Here is a 21,572-nt window from a genome sequence, read left to right on the forward strand (position 1 = left end):
ATCTACTGGTTTGCTGTTTTAGTTTCATCTGACAGCCTTATTTGGTATGTGTAGGAAATAGGGGTGTACAGAAAAGTGCACCGCTTATTGGTTAGAATTTAGCGTGCTAATATAGGAACTGTCTGCTTCCTATTATATAACTTGTACCTAAAAGAAAACGCCAATTCAAAATATTTACAGAAGGAATCAAAATCTCATCGTAAAATATAAATCTGGGGTGAAATTAAAGCAGGACAAAGCCTTTTTTACAAGCCACATTCATAAACTTCCTTCAATATTTGTAATGTAAGACAGATCTGTTGAAAACCACCCTACGTACAACACTGGCCTTTTTTGGGCTCGTTTGAAAACTGTTTACTTTCCAGGAAACTCACATGATATTAGGTTGGTTTAGATCAAAAGCCAGACCCACGCAGACACGTGGTCTATATGAAAAATCATTCCGGGACTTTCACTGTTAGATCACTGTAAATAGTTACGGGCAATGTCAGATCACTTCGTTTTTGTAATTAATCGTAGCTGAAGGTATGCTTACCGCTCAGACCTCTTTGTTTCTTCTGCCAAAGTGCTTCGCTGTATCCTGACACGTCCGCACATTTGCCTCTTTTGTTTGTCACGACACATGGGTCAAAATCAAAGGCAAAATTACTTGGGCTTCATTTTAAGTAGGACGGATTGGCGTCAGTAGAGTAGTACAAAGTATGTATCAAGGTATTTGGGAGAATGAACTAATTCTATCCTCGTTGTGATAATAACTGTGTAAATTCAGGAGATATTTATCTTGTCTCCGGCACATCTCAGACTGATTGCATCTCCACTAAATCCAGCAAACCCTTGCAAATGATTTAATCGAGGCAAAGCCAGCTGTGATTCAAATTTATATTCAATCTGCCATCAGTATGATGGAAACCCTCCTACTTAAGTGCTAAGTTGGAGCTGTGAAAGACAGTGTTAAGGCAAGGGTGAATAGGTTAACTCATTATTCAGCTATAAGTACAAGCTTTTAGCTTTCTTCAGTCATGTATAAGACACTAAACTGAGGAATACTTTTGGCCTCCATTTCACAGAGAATGTGAGAATTAATCAGTTTATAGAACATTTAAGGAGCTATAAGATACAAGGTAATTAGAAAATCTGAAAGAAACATGGAATATCTACAATATATCCCTGCCTGCTTGAAAAATTGAGGCAAAACTGTTGATGAGAAGCACTCGATTCATTCCAAATGAGTTGGTGCTTTTTGTCAGTTTTGTAAACAAGGATGTTCCATTGTCCAAACAGGATTATAATGAGTACAAAATGTTGCCAGTGGCCATAAACGGCAACCTTATCACACTCCCCAGATGCCACACGTGCACATGAAGTTTGCACATACAGTTTACTTAACCTTACCATCGCTTTATCAAACAACCACAGTCAGGCGAAGTCCCGCTCTGCAAAGATAAGACAATGTGAGCACTTCTGAGAGACCCTCTCAGTGCAACACGTCTGCCGCTGCAGTGCTGTGAAATGTTGCACATCTGTCTGCAACACTGTTTGTCTTAAGATTTTTTGCCACACACTATTTGACTTTCAAAAGAGGGATCAGTTGAGCATTTCTCTTGGTAGCACATTGTTAATACATTGTGACAGTAGGAACATCTTGAAGAGATGCACTCTACTTACCATCTCTCACTCTTTACAGCAAGTATATGATACTTTTAAACACTTAAAGGTGTATGTGGATTTATGTTTAGAATGTATAGAAAGTAATTGAATCCATTTTGTTCAAAATAATATTTTACTTAATGTGAAATTGAATGTGTGCTCATTTATACTTCTCAGACCTTCATCTATCTGTGCAACTATGGACATGCAGGTTTTTTTCAGTTTGAGTGTTTCATAAGGAACCAAATGATTAATTTACATAATTAAACAAAATCAAATATGACTTCCTCATTAAATTCTTATCAATCGTTTAGAGATGCTTGATTATATCCACATTAAACATGTAGACAATATCACTGCACATCAGTTCAAGGCGCAGCGCAAGTAAAAAAGTGCAGCATGTATTTAAATATAGTCTGTGACTGTGTCAAAATCTATTTGTTTAGCAGTCATGTGTGCAGCACCGCATACCTGCACATCAATTAAAGCCAGATGCACGGATGCGGTGTGACAACCTAAGAGGTGTGAGAGCTGAGGGCAAAAGAGATGCAGAGCAAGGATGACAGGGGCAGACATGAAGGGAGGCAGTTGGGAAGAGAGACTCGATATCTGTGCGAGGTGTGATATCCCATGTCTGCCAGTTGGAAGATAAGCCTTGGGAAACAGGGGAGCTACTAGGAAACAGAGAGGGGGTGCTGTGCACAATAAGGTTCACATGGTAGGGGGAATTGTGCATGCTCTACTCTGTGAGTCAGGGGATGGCAGAGATACAGTCCACAGCAGCAGAATCAGAGGGCTTATGAAAAGGGGAAAAAAGACCCTGAAAAACAAACCAACACAGAAATGTTTGCCTTAGAGAGACAAAGTGAGAGAAAGAAGCGACCATCTAACCCCCAGCTGGGAGAACATGTCTGCCCAGCCAAATATGTAATCCTGACCAGCCACTTTAGGTTTAGGAGATGCAGCCGGGTTTTCCCTGAGGGCAGCAGGGTTGCTGCTGTGGCGGCAGCATCTGTCATTTGCAGATTTTGAAGGAGACAATGGTAAGAGGCACCTTGGGAGCAATCTGAGATCCAGAGTTGCGTGTCTTTGCTGTCTAGTCCAGGTGAAACACGGACCCTCTGGAGCGAAAGAGAGAACAAAGACTGACAGAAACATTATGAATACCTGTAGAAATCTCAAGGTCCCCACCTTCTCTTTCAGCACAACACACAGAGCAGTGCGTGAGGGAGTCTTTGCATGCCAAAGTTGATTTCAGGTAAAACAAAAGGCTTTGTTAGGAGAAATCTGGCATCTCTGGATCTTCTTGGAGTGAATTTGCTTCTGCCATTCGTCTTGAACAGACAGGTGGTGTCCTCATTTTTAAGTCAAAGACATGCATTCACAGCCACATGTGGTTGTGTTACTGCACTCAGGATTACTGCCTCCCAAAGGCGAAGAGGCATAGCTGCGAAAACTGAGGTTGAGAGTGGTCAAACTTTATAATTGATAAAGTTGTAATAAGTAATAAAATGCCTTTTTATTCTTTTTTATGACACCGATGGCATGTGCATCAGTGTCATACTCCAGCTCTCTTGCTTTAGCTGTCTAAGCAGCTCCACCTCAATGAAAGTCTGAGAAGCAAAACAATTAGAATAAATTATAAAACAAAAAACTTGATAATACTGTGTCCTTAGCTACTGTTGGAATAATGTTTTAATTAGAAAATAACACAGAAAGTTTGATCAAATGAGGGTGAAAAGGTGGATGTCAAATAGTAACATTGCATTTCATTGAGGCGGAGCTAATTTTTACTTTGTGATTCAATAATGTGGAGCAGTATCATTTTCTTCCTGTGAAGCAGAAGTATAAAGTAGATAAATAGTTTACAGTTATCCTATATCATTAACTTAATATGCAAGTTTTACTTTAATATGTGCATTTTTATTAAGTGAATGCAAAAAGCCTGAAATTTGTGCAAATATGTAGCCACTGTGTTTTGGCTCAGGGCAGATTCGAGCTGGAGAAGGCAGCAAGGGTCTGATTATGAGTCTGTGTCAGAGGCAAAAAGGAGCAGAGTCATGCAATGTGCAAATGCAGCAGAAAGTACTCCAACCTGGCATGAGAGTCCACATCTCATATATGGAGCTGAGAGAACAGCATGACAATAAATCCTTTTCTTCCATCTCTCTCTCTCTCCAGGGAGCAAAATATGCTGACACAAAACAGCAGGGAGATGAAGAGAGAGGAAACAAATAAAAAAACAAGTAAACAAATGGCATGGAAGAGTAATTTCTGTATTTGCAGGGGCGAGAGCGCTTTGCATGTCAAGATTCTTATGCCAGTGGAAGTTTGCAACTGAGATGACAAGAAGAGATTTTCGGCTTTTTCCTGGTAGTGCACGTTGAGAATGTTAAAAGGCTGAAAGGCGTTTAGAACTGCTTGCCAGCACGTTATTAGGCTAAGATAATTTCTTAAGGCAATCTCTCCAAACAAAAGTGCACAAAGTGAATGCATACAGAATCACAATGTAGCTTTTCTGTATGTTACTGTCCCTGCTGGATTTCCAGACATCTTATAATGACAGTCATTTTCATCACACACCATCACTTTCTACTTTGCCAAGTCACTTCTTTTGTTTAGAGCATGTGCTTTGGATGCAGATGGCTGACATCACCGTTCAACGTGTCCTAAGCTGGACAAATCTTACTTTGAAACACGATTTATAGTCAGAGATTAGACATGCCAAACACCTAAGAACTTCAAACATGTAGAGGATGATGAAAAGTGCAGAAGGAGCAAAATGTATTATTTTTATTCAACATTATCCATGTGCATTTTTCACACCAGCCATTTTAACTTGTCATCGTGGGGAAAGCACAGGTGTTACTAACAATATTAAGCATGGCTTTGTTCCTTTGAAGTGTCCAGATGAGTCACGGCAGTGCGGCTACCTTGACAGACTCATGGTTAGGTTGTAGCATTTTCAAAAACCACTTTCTTGCTGAGAGGGAGTGCAGATGCCACTGCACTGTCTGTATTCTAAAACAAGCTTTGATATGCGCACAATTAAAGACTGAATCTTTTTTTTAAATAAGGCTTTAAGGCCCTGTTATTGTGCTAAGTCAGTTTGCTGAGACGCTTCCAAGCACAATATTCATAGCTCTCTGAATTCTCCACATAAGTAACATTTGCTTCCAAATTGCTAACTAGACATATGTTGCTCTTTAAGAGCTGTGATTTGTTACGATGCATCCATCCATTCTCTTCTGCTTATCCTTATAAGGGTCGCAGAGCCTATCCCAGCGATCATAGGGTGAGAGGGAGGGTACACCCTGGACAGGTCGCCAGTCTGTCGCAGGGTTTACACAGAGAGACAGATAACCACACACGTTTAGAATCACCTATTAACCTAACTGCATGTCTTTGGACACAATATAGTATTATGTAATACTCATAGTGAAGACATTACATTTGATGAGTACTTGCCCTATAGCTGTTGGGATTGGCTCCAGCTCTCCCGTGACCCTGGATTGGATAAATGGCTAAGGAAATAGATGAATTTGCACAGGCCGGTTTTGCTAACATACATAGTCACCACCCAAAGCCCTGTTCTGAGCCAGGAAAAACTCTGGAGCTCACTGCTGCTGCACACTTTCAAAATGCTTTGGCTTAGCCTGAAGTAAATATAGTAGTCCTAAATTGGCATTTATACATTTTACTTCTCACTGACAGAATGCTTGCTGCAAAACAGAGCGAATATTGGGATTCCACAGAATTGTCATTTGTCCTTCTGAGGTCTCTTGTTTTATTGCCTGTATCCACTTTGTCTCCTTAAGGCTCAGTTTTTCGGTTCAGCAGCTTGCAAAACTTAGTTCTGGGTTCTTTACCCTTGTGGTAGTGCACCACACCACACTGTAGCTTTTAGGCATTTTCTTCCCTTTTTTCTATTTTTTTGCAAAAGCAGTCTTCATATAGAGCAAAGTCAGTTGAGAGCCATGAATTGTTTTCCTGTCTCTATATGCACATGATTAAAAAAAATGGCTGTATTTATTGTCCAGTGAATTTCAGTCATGATTTGTTTTATTTCCACCTGTAATGTTCCCAGTATGACTTGGCAGAATATGTTCTAATGAAATGAGCCATTTTCCTGCCAAACAACCATTTGCACAGATGTTAGATGTGGTACTTTTAGACATATAACATCTGCGCGCTAAAATGCGAAACATCAAAGTTGTAAAATGATAAGACACCAACAATTTGGCTAAGAGATAGACACACATGGAGCCACGCAGATACAAACAAAAATAAACAGCACAGCTGAATGACCAACACACAGCTAGGCAGAAGCTAGCTGTCCAAACCTCTGAGGGTTGTGCTCTATTTTTGTTTACCAGAGTGGAGAGGCCATAAAGCAGAAAGGAGAGCCATGCACTGTGGCTCCTGTCATGGCAGCCAGGTACCAAGCCACTGTTGCGGCAAGTTGATAAGGTGGTTTTTCATGGGGTACAACCCAGGCTGCCAAATCAATCCCCAAGAGAGCACAGAACTACAATCGTCACAGCACAAAATGTGAACTCTGGCGAAAAAAAGATTAAAACTCATACAGTTAATACATTTTGTTACCGAGCACAGGTTATCTTAACTTTTCACAAAAACTTTTAGAGAAACTATCAAATTTTAACCTTTTTATCCTTGCAGATGCAAAGAAGCAAAAGAAGGAAGGCAAGAAGCGAGAGCGCACCCAAATGGCTGATGAGCTTGTTTGAGCCGGTGAAGAAGGAAGAAGACAGCGGAACAGACGGCCCTATTTCAACATGGTTCCTCTTTACGTGTCCTGTAGGTTGACTGTAGGAGCCCGTATAGCTTTGACAAAAATCAGTCAGAAGATGACTCTTAGTGACCACGTTTTACTTTTTTCTTCTTTCTAGCACCTGAGGAGAAAGACTTGTATGTTGCAATAGAGGATGTAATACAATAGAGATAAATAATCAGATTTAATTAGTCGCATTCCCACTTAATGATGTTATGTCTAGAATTATTTTCTCAAGGGCAAATTGCTTAGGATTTGTCTTACAGTTTCACATAGCATAACCCTAATTTGGAAAACTCTTTGATCCATGCCCAGACTTAATAAGTCGGTTTGTTAAAACTGAAGCTATGAAAATGTTTACTCAATTAATTTGAGCAAAAAAAAAAAAGTCATGAATTTGCAATTTGTGGCTCACTTTAATTATAATTCTTTTTCTTCCTGTCAAATAGCACCGAATAAACATAAGATAGTTTTTTTTTTCTCCTGCTGCCCTGTTGTACTCACTTTATTATACTCACTGGTTGTAACTCTCCATCTCTCGGTTGTAAAAAAAGAACGAAAAAAACAAACAAAAACGAGTCCCCACTGTGGTAGCCCTTCGAGTTAACATCCTCTCTGTTTCCTGGTACATTTCCAAAAGTTAAAAATGCATAAAATAAAATTCAAAGTTAGAAAACACGCCAACAGTGTTTGTGTTTCATCCTGTGCTTCCCGTTAATCAAAAACCTCCAAATTTCAAACACGTTTCGTATATTTTTATTCGAATTTCATTCCGAGAGGATATGGCACAATGTAACCACTTAATGCAGTTCATCTTACAGTGTCATAGGTAGCCAGTGATAAGAACACTCAGATTCATTGTCCAGAACAGATAATCGATCAAGAATGCATCAAAGCAAAAAATATTACCATTGTTACTGTACAGGGAGTTTCATAGTGGGGGGAGGGGAGGGAGAATAAACGAGGGATTGTCGAGGGGAAACATTCAGAGAATAGCTATTAATCGTGTATGTACATTTCAAATATACTGCATCTGAATTACATATAATGTAATATCATATAGATATATACAATGCAAACAATAAATTTATTTTTCCTATTACAAGAGAAGCCACAAGCCACAGTGAGTGAGTACACAGTGAGCACCTACATATACAAGCAAATGAAAAATTAACACCTGAATGTACATTTAACACTTGCAGCAGGCTACTGATTGCTTTTTTTTAAAGTTGGTTTCCATTTTAAATACACGTTTTCTGACCCATGAAGTTCAGACCAGGTCATAGAACTCAAACCCTCAGCACATTAGTTTTTTTTTTTTTTTACAGAACACATTTTTCCCGTGATGTTAAAATTGCAAAAAGTTGTAAAGTGTGTCTAGCAAGAGAGCAGGTGAACCACCTTTTTCTCAAGGTAAGTGTGAAGCCTTATAAATTTACAGGTGAAATCAAAATGAAACCCTTGCCTCGGAGCTTTCGGCCACACTGAAACTAGTTTTAGCTTTTGTCCCCATCCTCGGTTTCCCTTCTTGGGGATTGCTCTTTTTTTTTTTTTTTTTCCTCTTTCTGGCTGCACAAGTCATTCTTCAAATCCCCTGGAACGTTTTTCCATTGTGTAAAAGTTTGGATTCAGTCACTCAGTTCCCAAGGCAAGAATCCATTTCTTCAAATGACGCACTCCAGAAATGCACATATTTATACCTTCTACCTTTGCAGTTATATAATCTTAGAAACACAGTTTATAATATTCACATCTTTATAGATTTTTTATTAATCATTTTTTAACCCCAAAAAACCAAAAACCCTGGCTGTACACTGGTCAAATTCTAATTTGTAATACTACATTTGTACTTTGTACAATGATAAAAGGTTCAGATTTACAAAATGTGATAGAAAATGTATGTATATCATGTCTCTTCCATGGAATTCTGTGTCTCAGTGAGTCTTTGGAAGCTTTTTGCTGTTGAAAGAGAAAGAAGTGATGACAAAGAAATAGGTAATCACTCTGCCTGAATCTGTCCTGATGTGCGTTATGATATTTTATCCAGTCTGACGAGTTCATGCTGAGGATGCCAGTTAGAAAAAAAATAAACCACCACACAGCAAGGTGCATGCACACACACACAGACACACACGAATGAATGATGACCCCTGATCTCAACGTAAAGACACACACATAGGTTTTGCATGTAAAAGTACAATGCCTTTGAAGACAATTTAGAATACATACATAAAGGATTGGCAGTCCACTAAAAAAGCCCACTGTGCCTGCAAACTGATTTAGCTGTGGACATTTCTACATCATTTCAATTCTTTAGCTCGTTCAGTCGAAACAGGGGACTCCTGTTAACCTAAAACTTATAGTGATGGTAGCCCAGAGCTGGCAAAATAATATCAATAAATAAATAAAATCAGGAAGGCTGACAAACACGCTCTTTAACGTGCATCACACAGCAGCACGATCCACAACTTTCAGGCCAGACACTCTGAAGAAGCAACAGGGATTTTAGGATAAAAGAGCAATTTGTTTATGTCATTCTGGATAAGGCACTTCAAATTGCTCTGTACAATCCGGCGATATAAACTTTCAGTCTCTGAATAAAATCTCACAGCATGCACAAGCTGCTGCGTCTTCGTATCTGCTTGGTTGCACAAGACTGTTGAGATTATTCTCAGCAACGGCCCCAAGAGTGAAGCCAGAGAAACCTCAAATTTAAAGTTGTCTCTGATAAACGTTGCGTGTCACATGTACTCCTTAAAAAAGGAATGTAGCCCTTTGACATAAGCCGTATGGACAGGAGCCCAGCTAGCTCTGACGGCACAACACGATATGATGACTATTACAATATAGAGAGAGACTATGTTTATTTTGGTCATGGACATCAAGGTATGTATAAATGCATTTGAAATCACTGATAAAATGCTAAAATGCTTGAAAACAGTGAGAAACTATGAATTGCGTTTGCACGGCATGAGAATGAGATGAAATAAAAGCATAGGAGCGACAGTAAACGGTGCCGTGTCACTCTGTTTACATACAGTGGCAGGTTTGGGACCGGGACACTAAAATTCTTGCAGGAAAACCTTTGGCTGACCTGCTGAGAATGGCTGGGACTTCTCCAAACATGGTCCACCTGCGGTGTGATCCTCTAGCTTTGGATTTTGTCACTGAACAGACCCTACTGTCTCCGCCCTTTCTATGTCTCACTCTCGTAACCACGATTTTCTGCTGTTTCACATGTACAACGAACACCTTGGAGCCATCAGCTTGCTTTCTCCGTTATATGGACGACAGCTGTACTCTTTCACTGTCACTATGTGTTGCACTTTCTCTCTGTCATAAGGGTACATTCCTCACCTAACCCCCACCCACTTTGACCATTTCCAGTCAAGCCCTAATACAAGAACGTCTTTTAGTTCTCAAGTGTTTGACAACGTGGCAACAAGACCAGGATGAGTGAAATGGCTTAATGGCCCTAATGTTCAAAGTACACACGTTTATTTTGTTGGATGCATTTTGCCCTTTTCCCGCTCCGGGAGGTGATAAACTGCCATCGCCTTCCATCAAACACCTACACAGCTGCTCAAGCTGAGACCCCTAGACCACCACTTGAGCTGTGAGCCACTTAGTCTCCTGCTGGTATCACTCAAATGACAGCTTAGCAAAGATTAGTTATTCTGGAAGGGTCTTTACTCACTTCTAAGATGTGTGACAGATGTCAGACAGACATGGCTCCACTTATCATCGAAAAGGATGGCTGCTCTGATGGATGTCTGAGTTCCTGCTGGAGGTGTTTAGATAAATATGGAACAGTTGGGTTTTTTTCCCTTCTGTTGCTCAAACCTCAAAAGCAAAATTCTGAGGTGGTTTAATTTTTTTCTGTTTTACACTACTTTGCATTTCTACTGAGAACTTTAAAAGAATGACAAAACATTTTGTGCCAATATTAAAAGATAAATACATATGAACGCACCACTAAGACACAATGACCTATATCAGAGCATTATAGTTCAGGTGTCTTGGTGAAAAAGAAGATTTAGAAGATGCAGAACAAGTGGAAAGATGCTGTGGGAGCCCTTGATGCCATCTTTCATGGATGCTGAAAGAAATGTGAGGATTTTCGGGGCAAGGCAGGCAATCACTTCATTGCGAATAGAGGCAGTCAGCGGGTGTTCTGTCTACGATGCAGAGTCCAGCAAAACCACTGGATCCCAGACCTGCTGAGCAGCTGCGGGAACAGTTTTGACTGTATGACACCTAAACAGTGCCATCAAGTCAATCTAACTTATGAGGGTTGCTTCAAGGAACATGGGGTGTAACATATTTCCAGATTATCTAGGCAAATTGGCCACTAGATTGTCAAATGGCTGCGAGAATGTGAAAATGGATGATTCTTTGATGAAAGGCAAATTTTAATTTGAACTAAATATCATTATTTCTAACCTTCTAATGTCTCTGAAAGTCATTTGAATAAAAATATCCATAAAAGACTGTAACTCCAAACTTTCACTACTCTCCTCTGCACTGTAATTTTGTGCTTTGACCTTCTTGTTTAATCTCTTCCCCCTATCCCCACCCGATCGTGGCAGAATACATACTGCTGCTCGAAGTCTCAATATATATATGGACTGATTTGAAATGAACAGAGCATACATCAGTGGTGTAGTAGCTGGAAATAAGGTGATACATTGAGAAAAATGAAAGATACAATGAAATAATATATGAAAATGACTATATAAATATACATTTATATGTACATTACATTCATGGCCTTAAAAGAGTAAGAGACTATAACAGGATCAGGGTTGAGTGGAGCACTAAGTGGGGCATGGGCTTGTAGCAAGCTGAGCGTATAATGGGCAATCTTTAATCTCAAATGTAGGTGTTCCACATCGTCCCATAATCTGATCAGCCTCATGGTGAGTTTTCATTATAGGATCTGTCCCAGATTTCTCTTTAAGGAGACAGCCTTGAGTAGCTATTTGGTGCAGGCGTAATTCTTTGCAAAAAAAAGCCCACCTACCAGCCAATGTGGCAACATCCTCGTGGCAATTTCTCCTGCGTATTAATCAGATCAACTAGTGAGCGCACATTAGTATAAACGAGGATCTCGAGGCTTAAGTGATGGATGACATGTATGAGCACACAGAACATGTTGTGCTGGAAAAATATATTTTTCTCCATTTTTCATTTCATTAACACAAGTGTACGTGTGTGTGTGTGTATATGAGTGTGTGTGTTTATAATAATTGAACAGTAGTAAAATAAAAAAAGTCACAAAACACAAAAGGTGTAAATAGCCCTTTTTTTTAAAACAGAAAAATCACAAGTCTATGACTTGTGATCTGAAGTAAACTCCACTCATGGAGTGCACAGACAAACTCCGCATGTATACAGCCACACACAAGCGTACCCCACACACACACCTAGGTCTTCGCAATCGCAATCATCATCAGTACAGTACAGAGCACGCTGTGACATCAATCCACTAATCAGCATGATCAGATGACGTCTCCCACTCAAAGTGCCTTCCCACAGACGGTAAGAAAAAACAGCTCTGAGCTCCAACCACCTGTTTCACTCACTGAGAAGGAAGTTTCATTTCAGCGGTGAATATCTTGACAGCAAAAACACATTTCTTCATAGCTGTCATGAGCGACAAAAGAGCGACTGAGCAAGCTATGCCACATTTTAAATTTATTTTTTATAGCTACTGCAGTTGGGTCTGTTTGTTTGCCTTTCAGCTACAGCCATTTAGTTATCCCTTCTAATGGTATATGACAGACTACTCTTTGAGACTACTCTTTGGCTGTGTGCAGTGACTTCCTCACACTGACAGCAAGACAAAAAGCACTGCCCCGAGATAAAAACAAACAAACAACAACAACAAAAAAAGGTAGTATCATACATAGACCCTCAGAAAACATCATGTTGTTCTTTACATCCAGTCCGATCCATTTTCTACCTCTTATCTGGATCCAGGACCGAGTGGCAGTCAACTCAAAATTGTGCAGATCTTGCTCGCCTTGGTGATTACCTTGAACCTTTCTGGGGGTCTGCAGGGCATTCCCAACCAGCTCAAGTGATTTCTTTCAATTTGAAGAAGCAAGCGCTCTACTCTAAGATCCTCCTCCTCGTTGCTGTTTGCATTTACATGTGCAGATTAAATGACAGAGCACGTTAATCAGCCATTTCCCCCTTGTTTCCATTATTTGTGCTACACTAAGCTACAGCAACTGTCTCCTGGTCCCATTTTCATCTCAACAAACATGAGCGCTAATAGTCTTCCCATCCATCACTGATGTGAACGAGCATATTTACATCCTCAATGGGGATCCATCCTCAATTAGCAGAATAATAGATTTATCTGACTGGTTCAAATTAAGTTTTGCTGTTGAGTATTTTCAATCTTTATCAGCTGCTTCAGTGGATTTTAATTGCTTTTTTTTTTTAATGTACAAATTTTGTGAGTGATTGGAGGTGTCATGATGATGATCACAGAAAGAAGGCAGGCAGAGGGCCACACGTGTGCACACAAATGCAGAGCCAGCACGCACCTACTTCTGCACTCACACACATAATTACATAGTGATATTTACAGTTATCTACAGGTATCTTTTCTGAACTTCAAACTTCTGATGTTTGTAAATTCAGTCAGCCCTATTTTCCCATTTTGAAGATTTCTTGTGTTTTCTTACAGCAGAGATATTCCTCTGCTCTTTACCTTTGTTCATTTTTCATTGGATCAGTCTCACTTCCTTTTCCCTGCTTTACACCCCCTTTTCTTTTTTAGGCATTCAGTAACCCTTTTTTAACCTTTCTTATCTACACTGTTTCTGCAAACATATCTCAATGCAACTGGCTTCAGTTGAATTTGTGTAAAGTGCTACAACCGGTTATTGAGAGAATTTGGAAAACTAATGGCTGAATGATGGCAAAGGTACTCTTGCAGTCTTTATGATGCTTACAAACCTCTTTCATAGGCACAGATACACATGTTCATGGATGACACACACAAACACACAATCATAGACACACGACTCATCCATCTGTGGTTCCTGCCAAGCGATCTGTGTTTATCTGGCTGACCTAATATTCTTATATTGGCAGAGAAGAAGATGTTTGAATGTCTTTTTAAATGTGACATTGCACAGGGCGTAGCAGGCCGGATTAATGGTGCTGTTGATATAGCATAGCCAGTAACCAATAGTCCATACTGTGTTGGGGATACAGCTAGAGCAAAACGTGTTAATAAGCACCATCACGTTGTAAGGAGTCCAAGTGGCAACAAACGCTACCAGGATGGCCATTATGGTGCGGGTAACTTTTTTCTCCCGTGACGGTGCTGCTTTCTTCTTCTTGTTTGGAGGTTGCTTAGTCATCTTCACAATCTTCCGAGCCACATGGTTCTGCCGCTCTGAGGTTGGGACAATCTCAACAGTGGCATTAGATGGTGTGTAGCAGTCACCTTTGGGCGATTTAGTCTTGATCTTAATGCATGTCAGCTTGGAGCCCCCTGCTTTGGCTCGCTGACGTGTGATTGGCTGGTTTGTCTCAAGACTGGAGTTGGCTGTGGATGGTGCTGGTTCCTCATCCTTCTGATTGGAAGCAGCCACACTGCCAGATGTTGAGTCATTGGAGCTTTCCTTTTCCTCTCCAGGAGTACAGTTCTCCCTTGCTGCATCATCACCTTCAGTTTCTCCCTCTGCAGTGGTTGAGGACGGCCCTTTGCCATTCTGGAGTTTTCCGTCATGCTGGTTTGCCCCATCAGCAGCATTCTGGCTTTGCGAATGCCCCGCATCTTCCCCTGGTACATTGTTGTTGTTAGATTTTGGAGTGTTGTTTCTCCTCTGGCCTGGTGAGATAGATTCAGGGATTGCTCCGGATGGCTTCCGGTTGTCCTTCTTCACACGGCTCTTGCTTGCTCTTGAGATCTGCCAGTAGAGCTGAATCATGATGATGACAGGTAGGTAAAAGGCGGCAATGGCTGTGCCAAAAGTAACGGCAGCATTGGAAAAGAACTGGATATAGCACTCCTTCTCAGGCACTGTCCGCCCACCCACAATGAACTGCCAGAAGAGAATAGCAGGCGCCCATAGGATGAAAGACAGGACCCAGGCAGCCGCAATCATCATTCCTGCCATTTTGGTGGTCCTTTTGACAGGGTAGGTGAGGGGCTTGGTGACACAGAAGTATCTATCAAAGCTTATGATGAGAAGATTCATGACAGATGCATTGCTGACAACATAGTCCAATGCTAACCACAAGTCACACACCACTGGCCCCAGGGGCCAGTAGCCAATCACTATGTAGACTGTGTACAAGTTCATCGAGCACAGTCCAATAATGAGATCAGCACATGCAAGGCTGAATAAAAAGTAGTTGTTGACAGTTTGTAAGTTCCTATTAACTTTGATGGAAAGCATGACTAGGATATTTCCAATAACTGTAACCAAACTGAGGGAACCAGCCACCAACACGATGAACACCACCTCCACAGTCTTGTAGGCGCTTTCGCTCTCTTCCACAACTTCTGTGTCATTGCCTTCAGAGGCATTCCAATATGTGAAATTGAATGCATCCATGGCATTTGGTCTTTTGTTGCCACCTCCTACTCAGATGGAACCTACAAGAGAACAAAAGAGAGAAGATTTGTAATAAGGTGCAAAGGATGACGGTGATAGCTTCAGCATTTTAGTTAGCTAGCTAAAGACTATTTTAGATGCATATACATTGTATGCACTTTATTTTTTTCTTTTCAACTGTGAAAGCTGAGAAACCCACAGTAACTTATTTTTAACTTAACTTAGCAAGCCAAGTATTTTCTCACATATAGTCAAGGTACCTAATCCAAAATACATTAATATGTGCTGATTGGCACTAAATTAAAATTAAAACAGCAAATGACAGCAGCACTTATCAGCACACAATATACTTTCAGAATGCTACAAAAGATGCGATGCCATCTTCCAACCTGTAATGGTACAAGTAGAGCAGATGATAATCGAGATTCATTACAAAAATGTGAAAATATGTTTCTCTAAACCATCAGTATGGGCAATATGACCCTTTCTGTTTCAAACTAGCTTTTAGCCCTCCTAAAAGCAATTCATCAGATAACAGTGGCAATTTTGGCCACACACTAATTAGCTTGATAATTGGAAGCACAGGTATCAGGCACTTATATTTTTCATAATCACTGCATGAATAACATCTACCCATTAGACACCTGCCTCATTATGGAGAAAAAACCCCCAAAAGGTCCCTGAGAGGCAAAAACCTAATGCACATCAGTGACTGCTGAATAATAAGATATGTAAAAATAAATCGAGGTAGGATATGAAATGAGGATATCATGATAACAGATCACCCTGTGCCAGACTGGCGACCTGTCCAGGACGCACCCTGCCTCTCCCCCCTGTGATAGCTCAAAACACGCTCCAGCTCCACCATGTCTTTAGTCAATTAGCGGAAAGAAGAAGATGGCTGGATGGACAGATGGATGACGACATGGTCATGGTAATAGAAATGTTCACATATAGGACTGTTTGTTTAATAAGCAAATCCTTTTTAATGCACATATAAACAAAGGATAAATAACTTTCATAAATTATTCCTTTTAAACCAATGTCTAGTACAACATAATTTTACTTCAGTCAAGAGTCAAACTCACTCTGAAACCCCCTGATCTCAGTGCCTGCTAGCTTCAGTGCATATCTCAACACATCTTTGAACATCCTAGTGGTAAAATAGAACATGCTGAGCCCACATAGAGTTTAGCTCATCTTTGCTGCTGCTTCTGCAAGCTGCTTTGCAACCCCCTTACAATACAATTTCTCACTTAATGTCATGTCTGTTGTCACTGATACTTGTTCCATTTTATCTTTGAGATCTTTGTGTATGTGTATGTCAGGGGGAGGGGAGGCCTCAGGACAAAGCCATACCTCTAAATCTTAATTGCTGCAGATGATTGATAGCCATTTTTATGCCACTGTTGTGGTCCCAACTGGACTGAATTTGGTTAAACATGCAACAACATACCTGTAATGTTTTCTTTGCTATTTTTTAAAACCATGTACATATAAAAATGTATTTATTTATTAATCCCCAGTGATTAAAGCTTACTAGGTGTTAACACTTGATGGATACACTTTCAAACTAATACCGTAAAACCTAATGACTAGTTTGGGGCTTGAATTATTGTCCTTTCATGTCTTCTTCATGTGTTTCTAAACCCATATATTAGCTAATGATGTTTTATTTAAAATTACTATTCCTTTAAACCAAGGCAGGGTTGCTGCATACATTCTTAAAAAGAGCAAGGAACTGTGTGATTATACACTACACACATCATGTTACCAAGAGTTCAATGAAAACTTTAAAAGAAATTATTGACAATTTGAGCTAGCATTTTAACTTCAAAGACATTTTCCAACTTGCATTTAAAAATTCTTTTCATACAGCACTATAAACTTCTTTGGATTCCCAAGTCACCCACTAGTTCTCCCTTTTAATCTTAAACACTCATCGGTGTTGTAGACCTTGCTTTGATTTTAAAAGCACTGCTCAGTTCTGCGCATACTGTGCTAGAGTCTTTTGAAATTATGAGTGATGTGTCTTAAGGTGCGTCAAAATTCTTTGAGTCATTTCAGTTGCTTTTTTGCAGGTTTTATGGCACTTGGTGACCTGTTTAGTGTTTTTACGCAAACACCTTAACGTACTCAAACTTTGTTCAGCCTCTGAACTGAAGGTTCAGGTATTAGTGGTACTCTTTTGCTGTGATTTAAAAACCAACCTTAATGTTACCCAATACGTTTCTTGACATTGCAGTAAATATAAATCAAAGCATATTTGACTGAAAACTGCTAGATAAATCACCAACACATACCCCTGTCCATACAACACCTTGAATTTAATTACACAAGACAGAAAATCAAATTGTTTGTTCTTCGGGGATAAATGCCAAATCTGAAAAGTGTAGACAAACTGGAAAATCTGTCTCACTCATTTGTTTAAGAACACACACCTACAATCCTCTATCATATAAAGTAGTGTAGCTCTCTTCCAAATTTCCTTTCATTCAGCTTTCTTCAGTCTACATTTAAGCAGTCTTTACATCCAAGTTTTTTGCTTGAATACAGTTTAATGTAACAAAAGGTTAGTGACCAATCCGATCATTTCTCTGTGACGCTTCTCCAGCTTGAAAGCTGTCTTGTTCAAGACTTTGCCATTTTGGTCTAAGGTCTTTAACCGTTGAGCCCAGTGAGTAACTAGTGAACATTCACTTATCTGCTGTGCCAGAAATCCCTAATCATTGCATTAGGCATGGAGCTAAGCTTGTCTAATCCGCATAAAATGTTCAGTCCACCGATTTACATTCAAAAACACTAACAATACAAATGGGACACACTTGTGACTTGCTTCAGCCAAGTGGATTAGAGAAGTAAAGGGGATCAGTATAGATGGTCATAGCACTGTTGAGACAGTTAACTCCCCTAGCTGCTCTTTGTCCACCTCTAGCTGCCATAAGCTATGTCCCCCACCTGAAATCTCTTCCACAACAGGGCGAAAGCTGGGCCCCTGCTAGAGTCAACTAAAAATGCACAAATCCTTTTTAAGCTCAATGTGGGCAGCCATGGTTTTCCAAAAGCAGACTTAGGGGCCCAGACTTGGTTTAAAAGCATCACTTTATTTAAAGGAAGCCATTAGACACCCCTTCCAAGGAAACCCATTTATTTACTTTAGCTTTACTGTTGTGCTTTTAGCTGAAAACCTCATTAAACATCTTTATCTTAGCTCCTTAAGAAGAATTGAGGAACATTAATAAGCCATTACTGAACAGAAGCAAGATGTTTTTGCTGTAGTGTGACTGGTAGACATACTGGCACTGCAGCCTGCTGAGCAGCAGTTCAATTGTCGTCACCTGGGGAGAGCAGCAGTGGCACTCTTAGCATAGCTATCAATCATGGAGCTTACCTGCAACTCTCAGTACTACAGTAGTCAGGTACCACTGCATCCGACAGAGCCCAATCAGAGCATGAGTGGCACCTCAGACAGATGAATATTCAGATATTTTTCACTTATTCTGTAAAGTTTTTTAAAGGATTAACATAATCAGTCACAGATGATGTAATAAAAAATAAGTTTGTTGTTTGTTGTAATTTGTGCTCTGCAACTCAGAGAATTAAATGTGTGTCAGTGGGTCCAGTAATCCTAAATTTGCTATGTTTGTTTAAATTGTTTTTATTTAAAAAAAGGTGACAAGTCAGTTGCTACCATGGGAAGACATGACTAAATGAGCTTCAGTATTGTTCTGCGTTCAGATGCTGGTATTCCTAGAGCTGGCTCACTAGAGCTGAAAATTGCGTATGCCCTCTGGGAAACAGAGAGGGCCAACCTCTCCCTTTCACGTCTTATGTCCTCACTCTGTCTCTTCTGGGGGACTCCAGGCTAGCCAGATATAACAAAAAAAAAGCCCAAAGTGAAGCCAGAAACACTCGGTGCATTTAACCCTAAGTTAAAGTTTGTGATTTAAAATTAATCAGAAAATAACTAATCACTTACACAATAGTTTTGCCAGAGACAGACAACAAATGTGGCTTTCTGTCCGCATGGTTTCAACCAAAAATATATAAAAGATTGCTTCCAAATGTTCCACCATTGTAGCTGAACTTAAACTGATGCATTTGACTGCTCCTAGCGTCCAGATTTCCAGCCCCCATCTCTGAGCACTGATCCCAAGCAAATCCCAGGGCACTTGCACCCTGCTTTCTGTGATTATATGCAATTTCATTGCAGGCCCTCTCCATGGGAGCGTGCAAGGTTAGGCCTTCGTTTAGTTGCTGTTTGCACAGAAGCATGACTGGAATGTAAAAACCCCGCATTGCTACAGTCCAGCTCATCCACGGGGGTACAGATTTATTTAGCCCTATTGTCAGGGGTTATACCAGTTTACTGAAAAAGACAGTTTTCAAAAAGAAAAATCACTGCTTTTTTTGCTCATCTAAGTTTGAGGATTCTTTATTTTGGGCAAAATGAGCAGACGCCTTAAAAAAAAAGAAACAAAAAACAAAGAGAAGTGTTATAAATACAGCTTTAATAATAGGTAATATGTGAGCAGGTTAAACGGGCTCTTATCTTTTTGGAATCAGATTTTAGGTTAAGCTAAGCAGGTTTAGTTGGGATTAAACATTTTTGTTTTTTTGCCTTTTTGTAAACTAATCTTCAGTTGAGTTGTGATTCAGACAGGGATACTGACCAAGATGGGAGATACACAGAGACACAGACATGCATACAAATATTTTTTTGGGGAAAAAAAAGTCCAGCAGGAAATGAAAACTGTTCTGATAACCATCAAAACAACACAGCATCCCAGTGTTCTGATGGCTACCAAACGATCCAAATCTTGAGCTGGAGTGTAATTACAAATTTGCATTCATTTCCTCAGGCCCCTTCGACTGTCTCAGGGATATCAGACTGTGAGTTATAGAGCTTGACAGATGCCTGTAGAGATTCAGAGTAAATATTTATACTGTGAATGATCAAAGCTCTTTGCTAATCATTTTCTGTGATTTATTGGATATTGGATCTCTGTGGTAATCCTGATAGGTAATACCATGGCAAAATCTTCCTGGATGTTGTCATGGAAAGAGACCCAGCAGATTTCTCAACAGGAAGCACCCTGTCAAAACAACTCACTATTTTCAAAAGAACAGTGGTTATACTTAACGGGTGAGTGCAGGCAAACTCTTGAGAAAGTACTCTTTGGCTCCTTTCCAGTGTTATTCTTGAAGTCTCTACCCAGATATCATGACCATGGCTAATGGATGGCATCACCCGTGAAACTGAGAGACAAACTTTCTTCTGACCAACACAAATTCAGTACAATACCCGTATCTGCTTGTCAGACTCAGGCTCTGCCTTAAGCCGTGTCCCCTCTGGAAGTGATTTGCTCATTGTGTATTGCTTTGTCACTGATGGTTGGGTGCTAGTAGCCATTACAGGCTCTAGTCCAGCACTTTCTTTCATGAAAACATCATTGGAAATATACTATTTAAGGTATAAATAGAGTTCTTCAACTCTTAATTGTTTTTGCAATTTTTTTTATTTCCTCTTGAATGATATTCCAAAGCTCTCTGTTGCTGTTGGTTGCCTTTCATTCTGCTCTCTGTCAACATGATCCCACACTCCTTCAATAAAGTTAAGGTCTGGGTTGCGGGAAGGCCAGTTCATGATTGATGGTGTTCCACTGTGTGATTGTGTGTTTTTCTATCCAGGTGTGCTTTTACTGCCGTTGGCAGTGTGTTTGGGATCATTGTCATGCTGAAAATGAAGCCACTGCCAATCAGATGCTTTCCAGATGGTACTGCATGATGGCTCTAAAAGTGACGGTACTTTTCTGCATTCATAATAACATAGATTTAGACAAGAACCCCAACATCACTGGCTGAAATGCAGCCCCAAACTATAACAGATGCTCCACCATGTTTGACAGCTTTTGTCCTCCACTTGTCTGGTTTTCTCAATTATTTTAAGGACACACTACATGTCATTACATACAATGCCAAGATTTGAGAATGCCAAATAGAATTTTATGCCTTTTCATTTGTTAAATTTGGTATTTCACATAGATTCGACTAAAGAAACTAAAAAAAAGTGTTTTTACAACAGGCTACTAGTAATTAAGTAAGTGCTTAAAGATACAGTTGTTTGTAAGATTTTGTAACAATGATTCTTTTTGATATGTGTAGACTTATACCTTTGATACCTTGAGTTAGCTGTCTTTTCTCTGCTTGAATGATTCACAGATCCGTGTTAAGTGGCTTAGATAGAAAAAAGTCCAAAAAGTCCAAAAAGTACAACAAAAACCTTTGAAACACCTTTAAAAAGCCTTGAACTATTATTCAAGGCCATTTTAATAAACTACTGCCTCCTTGGAAGCGAAATACAAATAAAAGTGTGCTGGCTCGAGACTTTTGCACAGTACTATGTTTACTACCCAGTAATGTCAATCAGCGGTGTCCTGCACTGTCATTCAACGTCGCTTTAATCTCTGAAAATGAACAAAGCTGACCTTAGAATGTGCCCATTTGATGTCGCCAGCAGTTTCACCAGTCTCTGCTTGAATATCACT

At 39.9% G+C, this 21,572-nt stretch overlaps 2 protein-coding genes across 4 annotated transcripts in view; one reads left to right on the forward strand and one right to left on the reverse strand.

The window, feature by feature from the left end:
* Window positions 1-7,117, forward strand: part of ptn (pleiotrophin) — a 54,968-nt gene extending 47,851 nt beyond the window's left edge. Inside the window, exon 5 of the mRNA XM_085250871.1 lies at window positions 6,328-7,117. Within this exon, the coding sequence (XP_085106997.1) occupies window positions 6,328-6,395 (68 nt within the window). The 3' untranslated portion in view covers window positions 6,396-7,117. The remainder of the gene's footprint in view (window positions 1-6,327) is intronic.
* A 55-nt stretch (window positions 7,118-7,172) lies between these two features.
* Window positions 7,173-21,572, reverse strand: part of chrm2a (cholinergic receptor, muscarinic 2a) — a 90,914-nt gene continuing 76,514 nt past the window's right edge. For all 3 annotated transcript variants that reach the window (XM_085250868.1, XM_085250870.1, XM_085250869.1), the window contains one exon: window positions 7,173-15,065. In XM_085250868.1, the coding sequence (XP_085106994.1) occupies window positions 13,516-15,024 (1,509 nt within the window). In that variant the 5' untranslated portion in view covers window positions 15,025-15,065 and the 3' untranslated portion in view covers window positions 7,173-13,515. The remainder of the gene's footprint in view (window positions 15,066-21,572) is intronic.

The sequence above is a fragment of the Mchenga conophoros genome, linkage group LG17 (genome assembly GCF_057382185.1).
Source record: "Mchenga conophoros isolate Kocher_MC1m ecotype Shallow Benthic linkage group LG17, M_conophoros_male_GT1.1, whole genome shotgun sequence".
Lineage (NCBI taxonomy): Eukaryota > Metazoa > Chordata > Actinopteri > Cichliformes > Cichlidae > Mchenga > Mchenga conophoros.